The 19477-nt window shown below is 41.4% G+C and overlaps 2 protein-coding genes and 1 non-coding gene across 4 annotated transcripts; 2 read left to right on the top strand and 1 right to left on the bottom strand.

Moving 5' to 3' along the window:
* The first annotated feature begins 1017 nt into the window (after positions 1–1017).
* LOC121910336 (endosialin-like) lies at positions 1018–5874 on the top strand. The gene is made up of 2 exons (XM_042431523.1): positions 1018–2037; positions 3910–5874. Exons 1-2 carry the CDS (start codon positions 1563–1565, stop codon positions 5649–5651), a joined length of 2217 nt encoding a protein of 738 aa, XP_042287457.1. The 5' UTR covers positions 1018–1562; the 3' UTR covers positions 5652–5874.
* A 761-nt stretch (positions 5875–6635) lies between these two features.
* On the bottom strand, positions 6636–6717 carry trnas-gcu. Its single transcript has one exon. It is a non-coding gene; the product is annotated as a tRNA-Ser (tRNA).
* On the top strand, positions 6678–19439 carry dpp3 (dipeptidyl-peptidase 3). Of its 2 annotated transcripts, none has more exons than XM_042431914.1 (19): positions 6678–6744; positions 8852–8998; positions 9110–9254; positions 9399–9488; positions 9850–9987; positions 10411–10485; positions 11688–11778; positions 12020–12150; positions 12342–12472; positions 13016–13074; positions 13351–13545; positions 13651–13763; positions 13865–13957; positions 14281–14343; positions 14465–14589; positions 16689–16809; positions 17149–17328; positions 17572–17734; positions 18411–19439. In XM_042431914.1, the coding sequence occupies exons 2-19, from the start codon at positions 8874–8876 to the stop codon at positions 18551–18553; spliced, it is 2181 nt and encodes a 726-aa protein (XP_042287848.1). In that variant the 5' UTR covers positions 6678–6744; positions 8852–8873; the 3' UTR covers positions 18554–19439. The 2 variants fall into 2 exon arrangements, with proteins under 2 accessions (XP_042287848.1, XP_042287849.1); XM_042431915.1 differs by lacking the exon at positions 6678–6744 and adding an exon at positions 6985–7043.
* Positions 19440–19477: the final 38 nt, after the last annotated feature.

Genomic DNA, 19477 nt, shown 5'->3' with positions numbered 1-19477 from the left:
CTTGAACCCTCAAATCAGAGCTATGGGCACCATTTAATATTCTTTGGCTTTGCTTTCTGCAAGGAAAAAGAAAAAGATTGTTTTTCTTTGAAAAATCCAAACACAGCCTTTGACTTTGCACCAGGCGCGCCATTCATGATGAACGGATCATGTGACGGCAGTGGAGGTACCCCTAGTCTTCACTCCTGTTCCCCAGCTACCAAGAGGTCAGGCTGATGCACATCTGGCATTTCCTGTTTCCTCTTCTCCATATGCCCCTGAGTGGTAGCCACACACACACACACATTGAGGAACACTTACACATATACATATACATCTGTGTCCCTACGAAGTTATTGTATAACAGCATAAGAATGAACTCACACGCTCATTCATGCATAAAACAACAGGTATTCCTGTTCCAAACTCAAATGTTTCCATAGGACTGTAAAAACTTCCAGGTGGTACGGACTTAGTAGAAAGAGAGAAAAATAGAGAAGAGGGGAAGTGGGCAGAAAAAGTGTAGTAACAGCGTTGGCAGAGAGAGAGACATAAATGAGATGAACGAAATAAACACACAAAAGCAATAAGTGGCTGACAGAGAGCAGGAAACACAGACAGAGGAAGGTGGAAGAGAGAAAAAGAGGAGAAGAGGAGGGGGAGACAATGTCTGCATCTCATAGAACTGACAAACACTTTCCACTCCTGTGGATGCTGTGCAGCATGCACTATTTGAAGGCTGTGTGTGTGAGTGTGAGTGTGTGTCTAAAGCCATAGGCAAGATGGGGGGACAGAATGGTGCCGTATGGTTTTCATAACTCTCTGAGGGTTTTCAATTACCCCCCCACCCCAACCCGTCAACCCCTCCAGCCTTCCCTTATACACTCACACACTTTACCAGCCCCCTCTTTCAAAACACACAATTCTTTTTCCTCTACGTAGCACCCCCCCCCCCCCCCCCCCTTCCACCCTCCCCCATCTTTCTCTCTTTCTGTGATTCAATCAGAAAGCTAACTTTGCAGAGGCAAACTCCGGCAGGATCAGACAGGAGAGAGTTTCACTGTAATTCCTCAGATTCATATGGACTTTATTTACTTCTTTTGGACTTGGCTGAACGGCAGTTTGCTCCATTCATCTATACTGAACTCTGGGCTCTACTGGTACCTAACTGGACTTTATTTTGGACTTTTTGACACATGTGGACTTTCTTAAGGATTCCACTGGACTGCATGCATCATTAGTTTTATTTAGGGTTTGGTGAAATCTGTTTACTGTGACTGACAGTTTGCCGGTGAATGGAATTTGACTGATTCTGCACAATAGGGACGTAGGGCGTGGGCAATACAAAGTAAATTAAGGTAATCAGATGTCAGTTTTGGACTTACCTGCTTCAGATTTGCTTTGAATAGGAGGTCACTTTTGCAAGATTATTTATTTAATTACATCAACAGGATAGAAAAAAAGCATAAAAAGTCTGGGTTGTTAAGTTGCAGTTTGTTAAATTAATTGAAGTGGCTGAATTTGGGTCAGTTTGTTTGGATAGGAGGTCAGAAAAAGATAATAATTAGCTCTAGATAGGTTAAATGTGGACAATAAGGGTTGAATGTTGGCCTGGTTTAAACCTCATGTCTTGGTGGAGGATGAAGACCATCAGGAGCAGTAGCAGTTGCAGCAGCATGAGTTTCCTGTGTGTCCTGTGGCTGCTGACAGTCTGTCTGGTCCCTGGAAGCCAAGGCCAGAGGCTGAGGGAGACTGAGGGGGAGCAGCCAGCAGTCAGTGCTCAACTGGCGGAGAAAGATGCACTCTGCCACCAGGAGGGATGCTATGCTGTCTTCTTCCAGAAGAGAACCTTTAGGGAGGCTGGGCGGAGCTGCCGGGAGCGAGGTGGCACCCTGGCAACAATGCATAACCATGAGGCAGCGGGTGTGGTCCATGAGCTGCTGTCGGCCATTGAAGCACAGGGGACCAGACAACGGCTTCGTCTCTGGATTGGGCTGCACAGACCGCCACGCCAGTGTTCAACTACAAGACCACTCCGAGGATTCGTCTGGGTCACAGGCAAATTCTCACCTCTTTGACATTTGACCTCTCAGTGTTCCAAATATTGACCTTCATCACCATATCAGCCATTTTTGGATGCATTCTAATTACATGTACTTGAATAACTGATCTCAGATAAAATTGCCCCCAAATATGGAAAGGTACATAATGGTACAATTTGTCTGAATGTCTGCTATGAATTAAGCATTCAATTTTCCTTCCCAGTCAGCTTTCAAAGATCAATACACTCTAGCAGAATGTTTTTGACAACAATCTAATGGAAAATCTATTCAAAAATGAAGTAATAAGTTAATTAACAACTTGACTCAACTGGAGTCAAATACACAAAACTTAATTAACCAATGGTACATTTAGGCCCATTTACTATATTGATTTAAATTAAATGCATGTGGACCTATGACTTTTTTCAACTTTCATTAAATCAATTTGATTAAGTATTTAATAACCATCAGGCCTATTCCACAAATAATAATAATCAAGAGCTCATGAATCAGTTTTAGAATGATAACAATGTCTTCAGTAAATGAAAATATAAACCTTTACAGGTACAGGAGGCATGACACTACATTGTCAGATTATGGTACTAAAGTATTGTGCTGCTCTGCAGCCCTAACCTCTTTGTCAGACTTTGGTACCAGGACTAGCCTCCAGAGGGCTCCACAGACTGGATGGTTATTGCATTAACTACTTTTGTTTCACAGAGACAGAGCTGGCACGACAGGAGAAGCTCAATTCCCTTTTGACCTCACTGCTACCTAAAATCTGATTTAGTCATTACACAAATCTAGTCCACTAAAAACCAGATGGATTTTTATGACTGTGTCTGCCTCTGTCTATACAATACTCTTACTTTTACTTGTATTTTTACGGGCAGCTTTCTTGTTTATTTCACTCTTAAATGATTTAAAGTCGGTTTAAACAAATTACAAAAAATGTTTGTTTTCTCACTTACCTATATAATAGTATTCAGTATAGTATAGTATGGTTTTGGTTTTATATCATTAAGATTTTTGCCTAAACCCTAATACAATTGATGGGAATGGAAGTTTGTTTTTGGTGCTCACAACACTAAAATTTTAAAAGATTTAACAGTTGTACGTCCTTCTGTTTACTCTGAATAATCCACTGTGGGTATTGCAGGTATGTTCATACAGAGAATAATTATACAGATGCCTCAGCTCAATTTGTTGCAAAAAAAGCTGTATTCACTGTGGGCTAAAACTTTAGCAAAACTTCAACAAAAGAACTTTACTACTATAGCAACTGTACAACTATAAACCCAAATTTTTAAACGTAATAAAAATGGCCTTGATTCAAGTGTTTTACATAGAAATTAGTACATATGCTGCCTTGTTAGCAAGCTACTAATTGGAAAACCTCCCCATTTTGCTGGGGGCATGACCGCACCCTCCCCAATAGAAACAATAGAGGGACTACTGAATACTTTTGCTGCAAAAATAACTGTTGCATTTTTAAAACCCCTGTGTGTAGGATTTGAACATTTCAGACTTTGGTGACTCCTAGTGGCAATATCAAAAAAGGCACATTGCTATGCACCCAGAATTGAACCCGGAAAAACAAATGACACCAATACTGTAGATTGCACCAGTTTTCACTAAAATTGTCTCATTTTTACATAAACAAAAACCTTTGCCATCAGAATAATTTGAAAGACAATAAAATCACATGCAAATTGTACACATGGCATCTTTAATCATGATAATCTTAAAGATTAACACATTCAATGTGATATATATGAAATGCAAATTATATACTAGAAGAGAAATTATACGTAGTATAAATAAAGGAAACTTAAAAAATAGAATTTGTACTTGAACTGACCTTATCCTTGTCTTTATTTTCCAACAGGAGACCAGGATGGCCAGTTCACCAACTGGCTCCGTGAGGACGCCCCTGGGACTTGTGCAGCCCCTCGCTGTGTGGCCATGACAGTCCACACTTCTGAGAGTGCACGTGAGAACAGCGACAATTTCCGGTGGCTTGATGGCACCTGCGGGCTGGCTTTGGATGGATACGTTTGCCAGTACAACTACAAAGGAATGTGTCCACCACTGGAGGACGAGGGTAGAGGCCGAGCTGTTTACACCACCCCATTTCACCTTGTCAGCACCCTGCTGACTCATGTACCCTATGGGTCTGTAGCTCTTCTACAATGTCCTGCAGACGGCTCAGACCCCGAGGCTCCTGCCGAGCAGACAGTACTGTGCATGGAGAGAGACGATGAGACGGTGGGCTGGTCCAGGGATGCACCACTCTGCACAACCAAAGCAGCTCCACAGAACCAGGACTGGTGTAGCGGGGACCATGGATGTGAGCAGTTCTGCCAGAACACAGACACAGACTACTACTGCTACTGCTCTGAGGGCTTTATGCTAGATGAGGATGGGTACAACTGCAAGCCTGACCCCCTGAGCCAAACTGACCCTCCTGAATTGTCTTCTGACTCTGCTGGCCCCACTGACCAGCCCCACATCAAAGATGTCTGTGTGGAGATGGGGTGCGAGCACGACTGTGTGGAGACATCTCGGGGAATCCGATGCACATGTCCCCCGGGTTACCAAATGGGTCCAGATGGCCGCAGATGTTCTGATGTAGATGAATGTCTACAGCACCCATGCCCACAAGTCTGTGTCAACATCCCAGGCACCTTCCACTGCACCTGCCACCCCGGTTACCAGCCAGATGATGAAGGAGAGTGTGTGGACATTGATGAGTGCCTCGATGAGGGAAGCTGTGAAGGCACCTGTGAAAACACAGTGGGGTCCTTCAAATGCCTCTGTAACCCCGGGTACGAGTTGGGCAGCGAAGGAGAGTGTGTAGATGTTGATGAGTGTGTGGGGGAGTCGCCCTGCCAGCAGCAGTGCCTCAACTATATGGGAGGGTACCAGTGTTACTGTGACAATGGCTATGACCTGCAGTCAGATGGACTTAACTGCCAGCCTTCACCTGATGATGAAGAATATTCCACTCTTACCCCTGACCCCAGCGACTCCGCTCATATACCCGGCTTGGACCCTATCCATGATATTCCCTGGTCCACCTCATTCACCCCTGACCCAAGTTTTGAAGCTGACACTAACTTTGATGCTGACTGGCTGACAGAAGCCCCTGAAGGACTGACCCCTGACATGGCTCATGGGTCAGACAATCACCTGAACCAATGGGATGCCCTGTCCCCCAGGCGATATCAGACAGCCCCATCCCCAACACATCGCACAGGCAATGAAATTGACAATGAGGCTGAAGCTAAAACAGGAGGTAGAGAAACTAGTGGTGGTGTGGGAGCTGAGACTGCAAAGGAGTCAGCCACTGGAACTGGAGAGGGATCTAAGATGGATAGTACTGAGGATGTTGGGGGCACAGCAGAGGCAGAGGCTGGATCTGCTGATGGGAAACGGAAACACGACAAGAGCTGGCTGCTGGTGGCTCTGCTGGTGCCTCTTTGTGTGTTCCTTGTAGTGATGCTGGCTCTAGGGATCGTCTACTGCACCAGCTGTGCTGTTGACAAGAGCCTGAGCTTCTCACACTGCTATCGTTGGATACTCCCCACAACGCCTCCTGACAGGAGGGACGGCAAAACCCAAGCATGAACCCTAAAATAAACAAACACAGGTGCACACATACATGCACACCCACACATCCAGATGTCTGTTAACAATTCTCTTGTGGTACTGGACTGGTCTGTAAAACTACCTTTTGGATACAGTTGACTGGCTATACCACTCATGGAGGAAAACTTAATACTTTCTGTTGCACACCCTTTGTAAATAATTCACTCTCTCATCATGTTTTTAAAATTCAATAAAAACCAATAAACTGAAGAAATACTGTGTGGTTTGTAAGCCTATCAAGGTTATAAAGGACCAGTGTGTAAAATTTAGGGCGGTCAACTGGCAGAAATGGAATATAATATTCATAATTATGTTTTCATTAGTGTATAGTCACCTGAAACTAAGAATTGTTGTGTTCTTGTTACCTTAGAATGAGCCCTTTATAGCTACAGATGGAGCGGATCCTCTTCCATGGATCCTGCCATATTGAACGGCCATGTTATTACAGTAGCCCAGAACGGACAAACCAAACACTGGCTCTAGAGAGGGCCTCTCACATTTTTTGTGGGTTTCGCGGCCACCTTAGGTTCTCCTACATGTTTGGAGGGGGAGGGATTTCCAGTTAGTTGCAATCTGCAACCTCACCACTAGATGCCACTAAATCCTTCACACTAGTCCATTATCAGAAAGTAATGTCTTGACAAGGGGATGAACAAATGAAAGTGCGTGTGGAAAGAATGTGTGGTTATGGTTTTATGGTTCCTTTTGTGTAAAAACAAATTAAAGACTTTGGGGATTTTCCTAAGCCAAAGTTTCACCTTCAGCAAGGATAGGGGAAGGATGGGGCAAGGGAGGGGGGAGGGAGGAGGGAGAGGGAGGGGACAGTGCAGGGTACAGGCGGAATCTACTAGCAGACCACGTTTCCCGGTGTGTGACCATATCCCCCATGCACATAAACCATGTATAACGCTTATCAATGGGGTCGTGTAATGTTGAAATGTCTCCGATTATCGAAAAGGATACCGACGAGGATGGGATTCGAACCCACGCGTGCAGAGCACAATGGATTAGCAGTCCATCGCCTTAACCACTCGGCCACCTCGTCATGTATTCAACATGGCACGCAATATTGGTAATTATTCATTTCTCCTCCTTCTGTGTTTCAGTGTGGTTTTGGAGTCTAATAAGTTCGTTTTAGACAGCCAATGATTGTGTTTTTCCATGCTTACTCCGGAGCAAACAATAACAGCAACACTGTAAGTGTATCGAAAAAGTCCGGCATAGCTGCTTTGTGATTGGTTAGTGTTTCTATCAACCACAATACACAACCTGTGATTGGTTGAGGGGCGGGTCTAACGCTGAATGAATACAGGAAGTGTACAGCGTGAGACTGCAATTTGACGTTCGCCAGAGCTGTTGAGAGAAAAGAAGGTAACAAGCTGTTGTGTTGATATTCACGTTCTACACATCGAAATGTATGAAATTGTAGCTAACCTCACATAGATATGACACGCATAGTATTTGCGACTTAATGCATTGCTTACAGAGATTGTGGCAGTATGTTTCAGTGCTTCAAGCAGCCGGTTTAGCATGCTTGCTACGAGCTAACGTGAAGTTAGCTGTTGTAGTAGCCTGAAGACTGAACGTGTTTCCAGTTTTTAGTTTAACAAGTAGTTTGAATATAGCCCTGCTATCAGTAGGGTGCTGATTTCAAAAGTGTTGTTTTCGACATAAAAGCGTTTCACCAACTTCAATCATTGGTTTTAATAGAAACTGAAACAGAAAAGTGTAAATGGCTGCTTCCTCTTGAATTTGTGGTCAGTTGTGAGAGGTCAAGGTTCAGGATCCAACGTCTGAAAATTTACTCGATTAATCGACTAATCGTTTAAGTGTATAAATGTCAGTAAATAGTGAACAATGTATATCACAGTGTCCTCGCGCCCTAGTGACATCTTCAAATGGCTTGTTTTGTCGAGACCATCAATCCTACACCCAAATATATTAAATTAACTTTCACATAGAGACAAAGATCAGCAGCAAATTATCCTATTAGAGCCTGAAAGATTACTGAAACGAGTATTTGACCACAAATATCTGTCGATAATTTTTTTGTCGGTAGATGAATCAACCTATCGTTTCAGATCAAACTTCCAATGGATAGCTGTAATCTGAATGAACACTTACAAGGTTTTTGCCTCTTTTTGTCTGTGTCTCAGGCTCACCTTTTAACTTTTAATAATCCTTGTTATGCTGTAATAATATCTCTGACTTCTCTCACAACACAGCACACCCATAAAATCACTGCATTTTCCCCGTGTGCCGCTTCACACACAATTGATTATCTAAAAAACAATAAATCACAAAATACAAAAAATAGCAGAATCCATTTAAGGAATGAATATCAGTGCTTTAACTATATTAGTCAAATCAGTCGACTTATTAACCAAAAATAATTTATCACAGAAAAATGGCAAATATTTCCCAGCCTCTCAAATGTGAAGATTTGGTGCTTTTTTCTGTTTTTGTGTAATTGATAATTGAATATCTTTGGTTTTGGGCCGTTATTTGGACAAAACAAGCAATATAAAGACCTCACCTATGTTTCTGGTGCATTGTGATGCACTGTTTTACTGACATTTTGTAGACTAAATGATTAACTGATAGATTAATCAATAAGGAAAATAATTGTTAGTGGCAGCCAATATCCATATGTCAACAAACATAGTATCATGTACAACAATCATTTAGTGTTTTTATTACAGTATCGTTTTGCATTATTATGTAATGTTTACTTGTGCGAAGCCCAGGAAGAGTAGTTGCTGCCTCAGTAATGGCTAATGGGAATCCAAATATACAAGTAAGAAGTATACCAAAGTTTGTATTTTACACACAATAATCATGCATCTTATAATGTTAGATTCAAAATCAAGAAGACTTTTACTATACAAGTATCACTACTGTAAATGAGAATGTGTGTGTTCGTACAGTACACAAGCTGTTATCCTGCCTAACGCCTAGACAGGTGTTCAAATACTACCTAGAGCCTAAAGTAAAAGGCAAGTTAATGCTGTCTGTTCTAACTTGCAATTCTTCTTTTATCTCTGTTTCCCATGCTCTACCTCCACCTTTCTTTCTCATCCCATTAACCCTTACTTCCTTTGTTCTACCTCACCTACCTGTCTCTTTCTCATCTCACTCCTTCCTGTTTTCCCCACTTCTCTTCCCCACTCTAAATTTAGTTCCTTATCACCAGTGTTAAAGATGGTGGATTCTCAGTACTACCTGCCAAATGACATTGGCATATCTGCACTTGACTGCGGCGAGGCCTTCCGCTTGCTATCACCTCAGGAGAAGATGTACGCCCACTACCTGTCACGCGCTTCCTGGTATGTTACTATCCTCAAGATGTAGCAAGTTTAGGTTAAAAAAAAAAAAAAAAAAGACTTTTTGAAGAATTGAAGTCCTGCTGACTAAAAAGAAAACTCTTCCTGTATTAGGTATGGAGGTCTGGCAGTGCTGCTGCAGACATCACCAGAGTCAGGAAACATCTTTGTCTTGCTGCAGAAAATCTTCAGGAAGCAGACGCCTGCACAGCTTGAACAGGTCGCCACAGCAGTTGGACTCAGCTCGGAGGAATACCAGGTACACAGTCTTTTTGTCAATGGCTGTTTCTATTGCTGTCTTGACACACTCTTTCATCCTCAATGCAAATATGTATTAAGATGTTCATTTTGCCATACATTGAATGAAAATGATAGTTATATCTTTTGTGTGTGTGGTATTTAGGCCTTCTTGGTGTATGCAGCAGGACTGTATGCCAACATGGGAAACTACAAGTCTTTCGGAGACACCAAGTTCATCCCAAATCTACCCAAGGTAAGAAGTCAGATGTTATTTTGGCATATATCACTATGTGTATTGATAAATACACATCCTCTCCACCCCCTGTAAAGCAGTTTATAAAGTGGATGAACACTTGTACAATCTAATGCAATCTGATACAACAACACCATTAAATATGGTTTCAAGAATTTCTACAGAGTGGAATCACCACTTCTCCAGTACAGTGGCAACATATTCGGAATAATTAACCTAACAAATATGGATATTATATTGTACAAGTGTACCTATTAAATTTGCAGGTTAGTGTTTTATAAGATGCTTACATTCTGTAATGCTCCTTGAACGTTGTTTTGATATATTTAAAGATGTTTGCGTCTGTGCTATGTTCAACCAGGACAAGCTGAAAGCTCTGGTGAAGGCCAGCCAGGCATTTCAGGATCAGCCTGCTGAGATGGAGGCTCTGTGGGACAGCTGCTCATGTCTCCTGTACTCCCTGGAAGACAGACAGAAACAGCTGGGGCTGGGCGACAAGGTGGGGGCTTGTGACGTTCAATGCAGACTTCAAGTCAGCTTAAAAAAAACTATTGTATGAGGTAATACTTAATGAAAGATCCATAGTGTTGTCAGGACCGGGTAGATTTGAGAAATGTTAAAAAGTGTCTGCATGCAAAGTACTGATTTAGGACTGGTATTGTAAGTTTTGACTTCTCTGGCAAGCATCCTCAGGAGTTCTTCTTCCTCTCCACTACCCCTCCTCTTATTTTTGAGATGTTACTTGTGTCAGATAAATCCAGTATTTTCAAGTCAAATGGTCAGTAGGCTGGTGTTTTTAGACTTGCTGCTTACTGCGCCTCTGAACCCAAGACTTCCAGGAGGGACTGTAGGTGACTCATCATGGTGACTCCTCTGAGACAATGCATGGCTCATGAAGTATTTTTGCGTTTCTTTTCCTCAGGGAATTACCACCTACTTCTCAGGAAACTGCTGTCTAGAGGATGCTGAGCTGGCTCAGAGGTTCCTTGACTCAAAAGTAAGTTGAATGCACACCTAAATTTAACATACTTTCCCACAGTATGAATATACCACTATAAATTTCCAACATGCTTGTTTTTTTTCTTGTAATAATCTGTAACCTCAATTCTGACATTTCGGGCCCTATTTTAACTGCACAAGTGCAAAGACAAGCGCAGTGTGGCAGGTCTTAGGAGCAAGGACAGTGTGGGTGTCTCCATGCGCACCTGCTGTTTTATGTGCAGCAGTGCAACGAGCAAAGAAGCTCGGTGAAGGTGAATGTAGATCAGCGCATTTAACACTCTCTTAGCCACTTCAGTTTCAGTTCAGTTCAGCTTCACTGCGCTCATAGCTCTGAAACACCTGCACCAATCACAGTAAAACATGGTAACGACATCTCAAGAAACTGAAAGCTTTTCTTCAGGAAATGTCTGCACAGTTCAATGCACCACAACATGAACACACATCACCACAAATTTGCAGCAAAAGACAGATGGTGTAGGTTGTTTTTTTTATCAAGTAATAACTATAATAACCGTTGAAAATACATTTTGGTGAAGCCGTTTATATGATTGCATCAGACAACACAATTCTGATGTATCTCACCTCATAAATAGTCACAAAGTTTAGTAATTAATGTTACACAACAGTGTTTGCACCGCAGTGTGTTTCAAGCATAAAACATGAGATTTTTGCTAAAATTTGCTAATTTTGCTAAAAAATAAAGAAAAGCTATGATGAGCCCGGCTAACCTGATGTCTCCTTCATAAAATCCCGCTGATGCAATCACCAAAGCAGCAGCAGATTGACATTGCACCAGAAACAGACGTGGTTCTGACACATCTATTTTCAGCACAACATCTAGGACTGAATTTCAACCAAAATTCAACAACTGGCTTTGTGCTGCTTCATTTGAAGGAACCTCCTACCTGTCTGTGCTTCTCTCCCACCTGTGCACCGTGCGCTCTGTGCTGGTCACCAAAATACCACACAGATGGGTAAAGTTAGTTTCAAGGTCAGAAAAATACCATCGTTGCGCCTCCACAAAAATAGGGCCCTTAATCTCCCCATTGTTTTTCTGGATTAATATGTTCCTTATTCTTCTCTCAGCTCTCTCATCCGTTTTATGTGGCTCACCCCATATGTGTCTTTCTTCTTTTTTATTTATCATCCAGCCTGATTTGGCTTATTCTCAGCTATGTTCCTGTGCTTTGTCTTTAGAAACTGGCTGCTTACAACACCCGTCTGTTCAAGAGGAACAATGGAGGGAAAGACTGCTACGAGGTGCGCTTGGCTTCAGCTGTGCAGAAAGGTCAGAACTACAATAAATTAAGTTTTACACAAGAATAAGATTTCTCAACATTGTTTTGGCTCACAGAATTTAATATGTATCACATGTCCTGCAGACTCCACATGATATACCAGACACATTCTAGCTTGTGAACTCAAATACATTATGGTTACCCACAAATGGATGTTGAGAGATTTGTTTATGTAACTAATATTGTTGACGATACTCTACACAAAGATTCAAGTACATTACTGCTCCACAGACTGTGCAGTGGAAGGGGAATGCGAGTCGTGCTGCGGCACCTTCAACTTTGAAGACAAAGAGTTCACTGTGAAAAGGGGAGACTACGCCCCTGTCATGGAGAAAGTCTGCCACTACCTGCAACAGGCAGAGGTGAGAAAGCAAGAAATACGATGGGCATATAGTCCAGTGTGTATTTTAGATGTTTGGAACCACTACAGGAACAAAATAGCCAACGAACAAATTAACAATTTCAAAAATAATGTTCCTGACACAGTTCCACTCTTCATGCTGAATGAATATCTTGCTTGAAATTCTTACCTGTTCCTAAATAATTGACACAGGCCTACGCTGCCAATGACAACCAGAAAAAGATGCTTGAAGAGTACAGACGTAGCTTCACCTTTGGCTCAGTTGAAGCCCATAAAGAGGGATCGCGCTACTGGATCAAAGACAAGGGACCAATTGTTGAGAGGTGAGGCCAGTGACTCACAGTAACATACAAACATACTTAATTGAAGAAACCATCGCACCCATGACTTAACAGACTGTCGATCTACTCGCACATGATATCAAATGTATGTCATCTGATTTGTAAATGATGGCACGCATTAAAAGCAGTTCTGAAAAGGTCAGTTTTGATTTGGTGTTGAACACAGGCATCATCAATCAGGTGCAGGATTTTTTAAAAATATTTTTGCAATATATGAATATTGAATATTTATTTAAATGATTCTTACCCAGACGGTAACTTTTCTAGCACATCGCTGACCATAAATTTCATGAAAATCTTAAGGATTATAAATGACTAACAACTAACTAAAGGGTCAGAGCACCTTTCACTTCCTCATAGATCTAGTCTAATGTCCTTAATCTTTCTTGGTTGTTTACTCCTTTATCAAGTTCATTCTGACCTTTGCACTTTTGAATACTACTCTCTTGTATTATTATCTGAAACCGTTCTCTCTCTGCTCCTCATTACTCCTTCACTCCCTCCTCCTCTCTCTCCTTCTCTCAGTTATATAGGTTTCATTGAGAGCTACAGGGACCCATTTGGCTCCAGAGGAGAGTTTGAAGGTAACTACCATGGTGATCAGGAACAGTAATATATTGGTTTTGTTGGGGTTTTACTGCTGTGCCACAGAGCTGAAGACTTTTCGGAAAACATTGTTATTGAGCAACTAAAACGTTACTTAATTAGTTTCAAATTACAAGAGGGTTTATATTACTGTCCCCATCTGTTTTGCATGGACTGGACTATTTTTCTTCAAGATTAGTCAGACATTGTTTCAGTGGTTTTTTGTTTTTGGTGCAAATCACTTCCTAACTTCTGGCTTGTGTTGTTGCTTTTAGGTTTTGTTGCAGTTGTAAACAAGGCAATGAGCGAGCGTTTTGCCAAACTAGTGAGCTCAGCAGAAGTGTTGCTTCCTGAGCTGCCTTGGCCCAGGGAGTTTGAGAAGGACACTTTCCTTAAACCTGACTTCACCTCCCTGGACGTTCTCACCTTCGCTGGGAGCGGAATACCAGCTGGCATCAACATCCCCAACTGTATGTACACTGAGATGTGGAAACAGTGTGTCAAATAATACCGTTCAATCTGTTTATGTCTTACAGTATTACACTCAACAACCACAATTGTGTGTCTTTGTACAGATGATGACATCAGACAGTCTGAGGGCTTTAAAAACGTGTCTCTGGGAAACGTGCTGGCTGTAGCCTATGCTACACAAAAAGAAAAACTCACGTTCTTGGAGGAGGAGGACAAGGTAAGGCATGCAACCTTCTGATTCTCTTATTTGCCAGATCTGTCTCTGTTACACGCTTCTATAACTATACATTCTCCTGTGTGTTCGTGTTTTTCTGTTAGGATTTGTTTATCAAGTGGAAGAGCCCATCGTTTGAGGTGCAGGTTGGACTTCATGAACTGTTGGGTCATGGAAGTGGCAAGTTGTTTGTCCAGGTCAGTCAAACGTGATGGTATATAATTTGTAGACACATGGATATTGAATACCACACACACATGCAATTAGCTGTGAGCAACCAGAGTAATATTGAGTTTGAAAATATTTGCGGTTGGTAGTTGATCTGTTGCCCTTTTGCTTCCTTTGGCAAGTGTGTAAAAACATTGATATTCCAGGATTTAGATATTGTTAATTTCATGAACAAATCAGATCTAGATTTTTTTTTTCTGTTGTTTGTTTGTTTCTTTTGCTTGATTGGTTGGTTGATGACATCTTTCACTGAGATTCATGTGTTGTTCATCTCTTCCTAACCTAAACCTAGGATGACCAAGGCAAGTTCAACTTTGACCAGAACAAGGTGATCAACCCGGAAACTGGTGAGCTGGTGAGTTTGTCTGTAAACCTTCTTGCTGCCTGGTCTTATAATTATATCATTTTTGAAAACTCTTTATCTTCAGTTGAAGAACAAGACATACAGCAATTGACGATGTGAATATACTTTTTAGGTGTCCAGTTGGTATCGCGGCAGTGAGACCTGGGACAGTAAATTCTCAACAATCGCTTCCTCTTACGAAGAATGTCGTGCTGAGTGTGTCGGACTCTATTTGTGTCTCAAGAAAGAAGTGCTGAGGTATATCATGTATTGCTTGTAGCCTGTATCTCTGGAAATTTGATGTAGATGTACATTACATATATTCATATCATTTTAATGTCCTGTGAAATGACTTTCAAGGGTGTAGTTTTCTTCTGTATTTGGTCGACGCAGAATTTCAGCTGCAAAATGTATGTTTGAGTCTTTGCAAGTGATAGGTGGCTATAGATCTGTGTGTTATATATGATTGGAGGACTTGGCTTGATTGCCTCAAAATTAGCAAACACTGTGGATGTAAATTTCGGTTGACGCTCATGGTAAGTCAAGTCAGTATTATTTTATATAGCGATAAATCTCAACAGAAGTTATCTCGGGGCACTTTTCACATAGAGCAGGTCTAGACTGTACTCTTTAATTTACAGAGACCCAACATTCCCCCATGAGCAAGCACTTGGCGACAGCGGCAAGTAAAAACTCCCCTTTAATTGGAAGAAACCTCGAGCAGAACCAGGCTCTTGGTGGGTGGCCATCTGCCTGGACCGGTTGGGTTGAGATAGAACAGGGAGTGGGAGAGAGAGAGACACCAAGACCAACAATAATAATAATAATAATTATAGGGATATGACTGATATTAATAATAATAATAGCAGACATGGGTGTCAAGCAGGACCACGGCAGCACGGGGTCCGCAGCCACGGTCCATGGAAGCCCGTGAACCATAACCAGGCAGAAACCTGTGAGACACTAAAACACAAAAACTCCAGGGAAGAAGCCAAGTTAGTAATATTCATTAATGGGCCATGAATGCGTACAGATGGAGCGAGATAGAAGGAAAGAGGAGCTTAGTGCATCATGAGAAGTCCCCCAGCAGTCTAGGCCTATAGCAGCATAACTAGGGACTGATCCAAGGCAAGCCTGAGCCGGCCCTAATTATAAGCTTTATCAAAAGTAAAGTTTTAAGTCTACTCTTAAACATAGAGAGGGTGTCTGCCTCCCAGACCCAAACTGGAAGATGTTTCCACAGGAGAGGAGCCTGATAGCTGAAGGCTCTGCCTCCCATTCTAGTTTTAGAGATTGTAGGAACCACAAGTAAGCCTCCGTTCTGGGAGCACAGTGTTTTTGTGGGGTAATAGGATACTATGAGCTCTTTAAGATATGATAGTGCTTGACCATTAAGGGCTTTATAGGTGAGGAGAAGCATTTTAAATTAAATTCTGGATTTTACAGGAAGCCAATGCAGTGAAGCTAAAATCAGAGAAATATCTCTTTTTCTAGTTTTTGTCAGTACACGTGCAGCTGTATTCTGGACCAGCTGGAGAGTCTTTAGAGCTTGTTACGGCAGCCTGATAATAAGGATTTGCAATAATCCTGCCTAGAAGTAACAAATGTGTGGACTAGTTTTTCTGCATCATTTTGAGACAGGATGTGCCAGATTTTAACAATGTTACATGGGTGAAAAAAGGCAGTCTTTAAAATTTGTTTACGTGGGAGTTTAAGGACATATCCTGAAGAAAGCCCCAGATCTGTTATGGTGAGGCTGGTGTCCAGGGTAACAGGACAACAGGATGAGGCAACTCATCCTGTTGTCAGATGTGGATTAGAAAAGTTTGCAATTAAAAAAATAAATTAAAAAAAAGTAAATATTTAAGACTAAGAAATTAATTTAAGATACACCACCAGAATGTGTTATAGTCCTCAAACCCTCTAAATCCCCAGATTTCTTAGGCTGGGAGCCCTAAAAAAATTCAGAGTCTATTTTTAAGTAGGTCAGTTATTGAGCAAGAACATAAATGGAGGGAGCCAAACAAAGTACATGTTTCCAGTTTGTTTGGGAGCCCTAAGCAACCATTATGTTTGCTTGTAAAGTCCAGCTCTGTAAAGGGAACGCTGTGTTATTTCTCCATGCATCACACACAATCTCACACTTAGTTGATGACATTTTAGGGTAAATACTTCATGTCATCGTGTCATTTAGGCCCCTTTTTAAAAATAACAGTAGTCAGAATGGAGTGGTTATTATTTCTGGTTAAGTCCAGGTGATGTGTAGCTGTTTGCTAACTGTTGCTTTTGTCTCTGTGTGTGTGTGTGTGTGTGTGTGTGTGTGTGTGTGTGTGTGTGTGTGTGTGTGTGTGTGACAGTATTTTTGGAAATGAGGGCCAGGATGCGGAGGATGTGGTGTATGTGAACTGGCTCAGCATGGTCAGAGCTGGACTGTTGGGCCTGGAGTTCTACACACCTGAGAGCAAGAGCTGGAGACAGGTAATCTGTCATGCTCACTGAGTTGCTTCTCTCCATAACATGCTGTCTCTCTCACTTTATTTGGAGTGGATTGCAACATGTTATAATGAATCATAACTTTCATTTATATACAACTTAAGACGCACAGAGTGTTGGGCGAACAGTGTTTACAAGACAAGTCAACATACAGACCATTAAGCACAAGTTTCTATAATCCGACTGGCTCAGTTGGATGCGTCTGTGTTGTTTTATGATATAGCTTATAGAAAGTCTGTCTGTGTTTACATGAGTGTCTGGAGATGTATACTGTATATGACACAGTATTTGTACAGTACAGAATATATCCTATGTCTGTCTCAGGCTCACATGCAGGCTCGTTTTGTGATCCTGCGTGTGCTGCTGGAGGCCGGGGACGGCCTGGTGGGCCTGGAGGAAGTGATGGGACAGGACGGCAAGCCTGATGCTCGAATCACAATAGACCGAAGCAAGATCCACACTGTGGGCAAGAACGCCATCCACAGGTTCCTCTGTAAACTGCAGGTATATCTACACTTTTCTTATTGCCTGCAGGTCCTACACATGAAGCACAACATGCTAAAGAAAGTACAACAAATACTAAAAAAGGACCTGTTGGATTTGGTATATATATATATATATATATATATATGGTATTTACACAAGAGCTGAGTCAAGAGCTACTGGACTTGTTTTAATAAAATATAAAATTAAACTTTCCGATCTCTATACCCGACATGTCGCTAACCTGATTCCACCGATTTGTAGGTCTTAAAGGCGACAGCGGATGTGGAAGGAGGCAGGGCTCTCTACGACGGCTACTCCACCGTCAGCGACAGCGGCACTCACAACTTCTTGCGTCTGCGAGAGACGGTGCTGCTGAGGAAGGAAGCTCGCAAGATGTTTGTCCAGGCAAACACCAGAGTCAACGGTATGTGCTGAACCACTTGATCAACAAGCATAAATATGTAGAAAAGTGATATTTTCAACTGCTTTGCCTGCAGTGTCCCATCCACCACTGGTATGTTTTACACAACTACAGCATGCTGGTTAAGTTAATAACATGAAAGCTGTCTGTATGTCAGACAAACATACAAAATTTATGGATTGGTGTGTATGACGATTATTTACAATAAAGGTTGAGGGCTGTGCAAAATATGGGAGTTTCCTGGGAGAAACAACAAAGGCGGGAAAGGAGGTGAAAATATGGGAGACAGCCAGGAGAAACGGGAGTGTTGGCAGGTCTGCTGCGCAATCACCAATATATTTTGTGAAAATATGTTTGATAAACATCGAGGGTAATTACACTCCTCTTAATCACCTCAGTCTCTCACAAAATGGTGCTCAAAGAACAATGGTGTCAGTTCACTCATTTGTATGCTCTGAAGTAAGTTTATATTGGCACCACCTCATCAATAATTAATGAATAGTTAAGAGATAAAAACAATAAATAGCATTAAATAGGCTTTGAAATAACATTATGAACATTTCCCTGTTTAAAATTTTGTAGTGATAGACTGCCATTGGACATATACAGAATAAAATGAAGACTCTTGCACTGATCAAGCTAATTATTCTGTTTGTCTCTGACTCTGTGTGGTTTCCAGGGGACAGTGTGGATCTGGTGGAATATGAAGGCAGTGCGGCAGGTTTGATCCGCTCCTTCACTGAGCGCTTCCAAGACGACTCCGAGCAGCTAGAGGCCAACATTTTGGAGCTGAGCAAAATGGATGCCCACTGCTGGTGTTGATGGACATCCTCTCCACAGGCTACAAAAATACCAACAGAAATCAGATCCTTTTTTTTTTTTAACCAAATGGGAACACCACCCGATTCTTAATGGACGTTAAAATACACAAAACTGCTAAATGATCCAAATCTGTTAAGAAGGCACTTCTGAGGAGACTAAATTAAAGTACTTCAAATAAAGCCATAAGACTAGAACAGATCTGCCATAAATACACACCAGCCACAGTATTCAAAGTGTGCTTGACCAACGTCAGGTCTGTCTTTGATAACAGATATAATGATAGATGATAACACAATGATAACACAAATAAAGGTTATTATTAATACGACACCGTCACTCCTTCAGATGCATTTAGGAAACATTTTTCTAATGAGACATCACTCACTTAAATATTGAGAACTGTCCATTAAACCAATGCTGCCTGACAATAAAAACGGTTCCTGGTTATAAACATATATGTAGGTAGTTTTCTCTTTCTAATCGTGACATGGTTAGAAATTGGCTTCATAGTGTTAATTCACAAAAATGCTCAGTATGTCTGTACTCACAATTATGTCACTGAATTGATAAAAGTTTTACAGTCAACTTTTGGCTAAAGAATATTCCATATTTAAAGTTTAGTCATTAAGTAAAATGTTTGTCCAGCTTTGGTGTTGATGATGATTTGATAAGTTAAGACTGTTAAATAGCTGCTATGACAGCTTAATTTTGACTGTAAGGCAAAAAAAAAAAAAAAACCTTAAAAAAACTTTTTCTTTTTGCCAGGTTTGGTATAAGGAAGTCATGGGTTACTTGACTGTATAAAATGATGTGGCATCTGCTGGCATAAAAAACTACGTAAAAACTGTGCTGTTGAACCTTAACAAATAAAATGAGTTTGATAAGATTTTGGTGGTGTATTTTTTGTCTACTAGAACCATAGGA

The sequence above is a fragment of the Thunnus maccoyii genome, chromosome 13 (assembly GCF_910596095.1).
Source record: "Thunnus maccoyii chromosome 13, fThuMac1.1, whole genome shotgun sequence".
In the NCBI taxonomy this organism is placed as follows: domain Eukaryota; kingdom Metazoa; phylum Chordata; class Actinopteri; order Scombriformes; family Scombridae; genus Thunnus; species Thunnus maccoyii.
The sequence above is the reverse complement of the archived record's forward strand: the minus strand, read 5'-3'. Positions and strand labels throughout refer to the sequence as shown.

What these genes read in the sequence shown, in the direction of transcription:
- LOC121910336 (XM_042431523.1), top strand. Translation starts at nt 1,563, where the DNA reads ATGTGGACAATAAGGGTTGAATGTTGGCCTGGTTTAAACCTCATGTCT. An exon ending in AGGATTCGTCTGGGTCACAG is followed by an intron (nt 2,038 to 3,909) that starts GCAAATTCTCAC and finishes ATTTTCCAACAG; the next exon opens with GAGACCAGGATGGCCAGTTC.
- dpp3 (XM_042431914.1), top strand. Translation starts at nt 8,874, where the DNA reads ATGGTGGATTCTCAGTACTACCTGCCAAATGACATTGGCATATCTGCA. An exon ending in AGCTGGGGCTGGGCGACAAG is followed by an intron (nt 9,988 to 10,410) that starts GTGGGGGCTTGT and finishes TCTTTTCCTCAG; the next exon opens with GGAATTACCACCTACTTCTC. An exon ending in TCTTGGAGGAGGAGGACAAG is followed by an intron (nt 13,764 to 13,864) that starts GTAAGGCATGCA and finishes TTTTTCTGTTAG; the next exon opens with GATTTGTTTATCAAGTGGAA.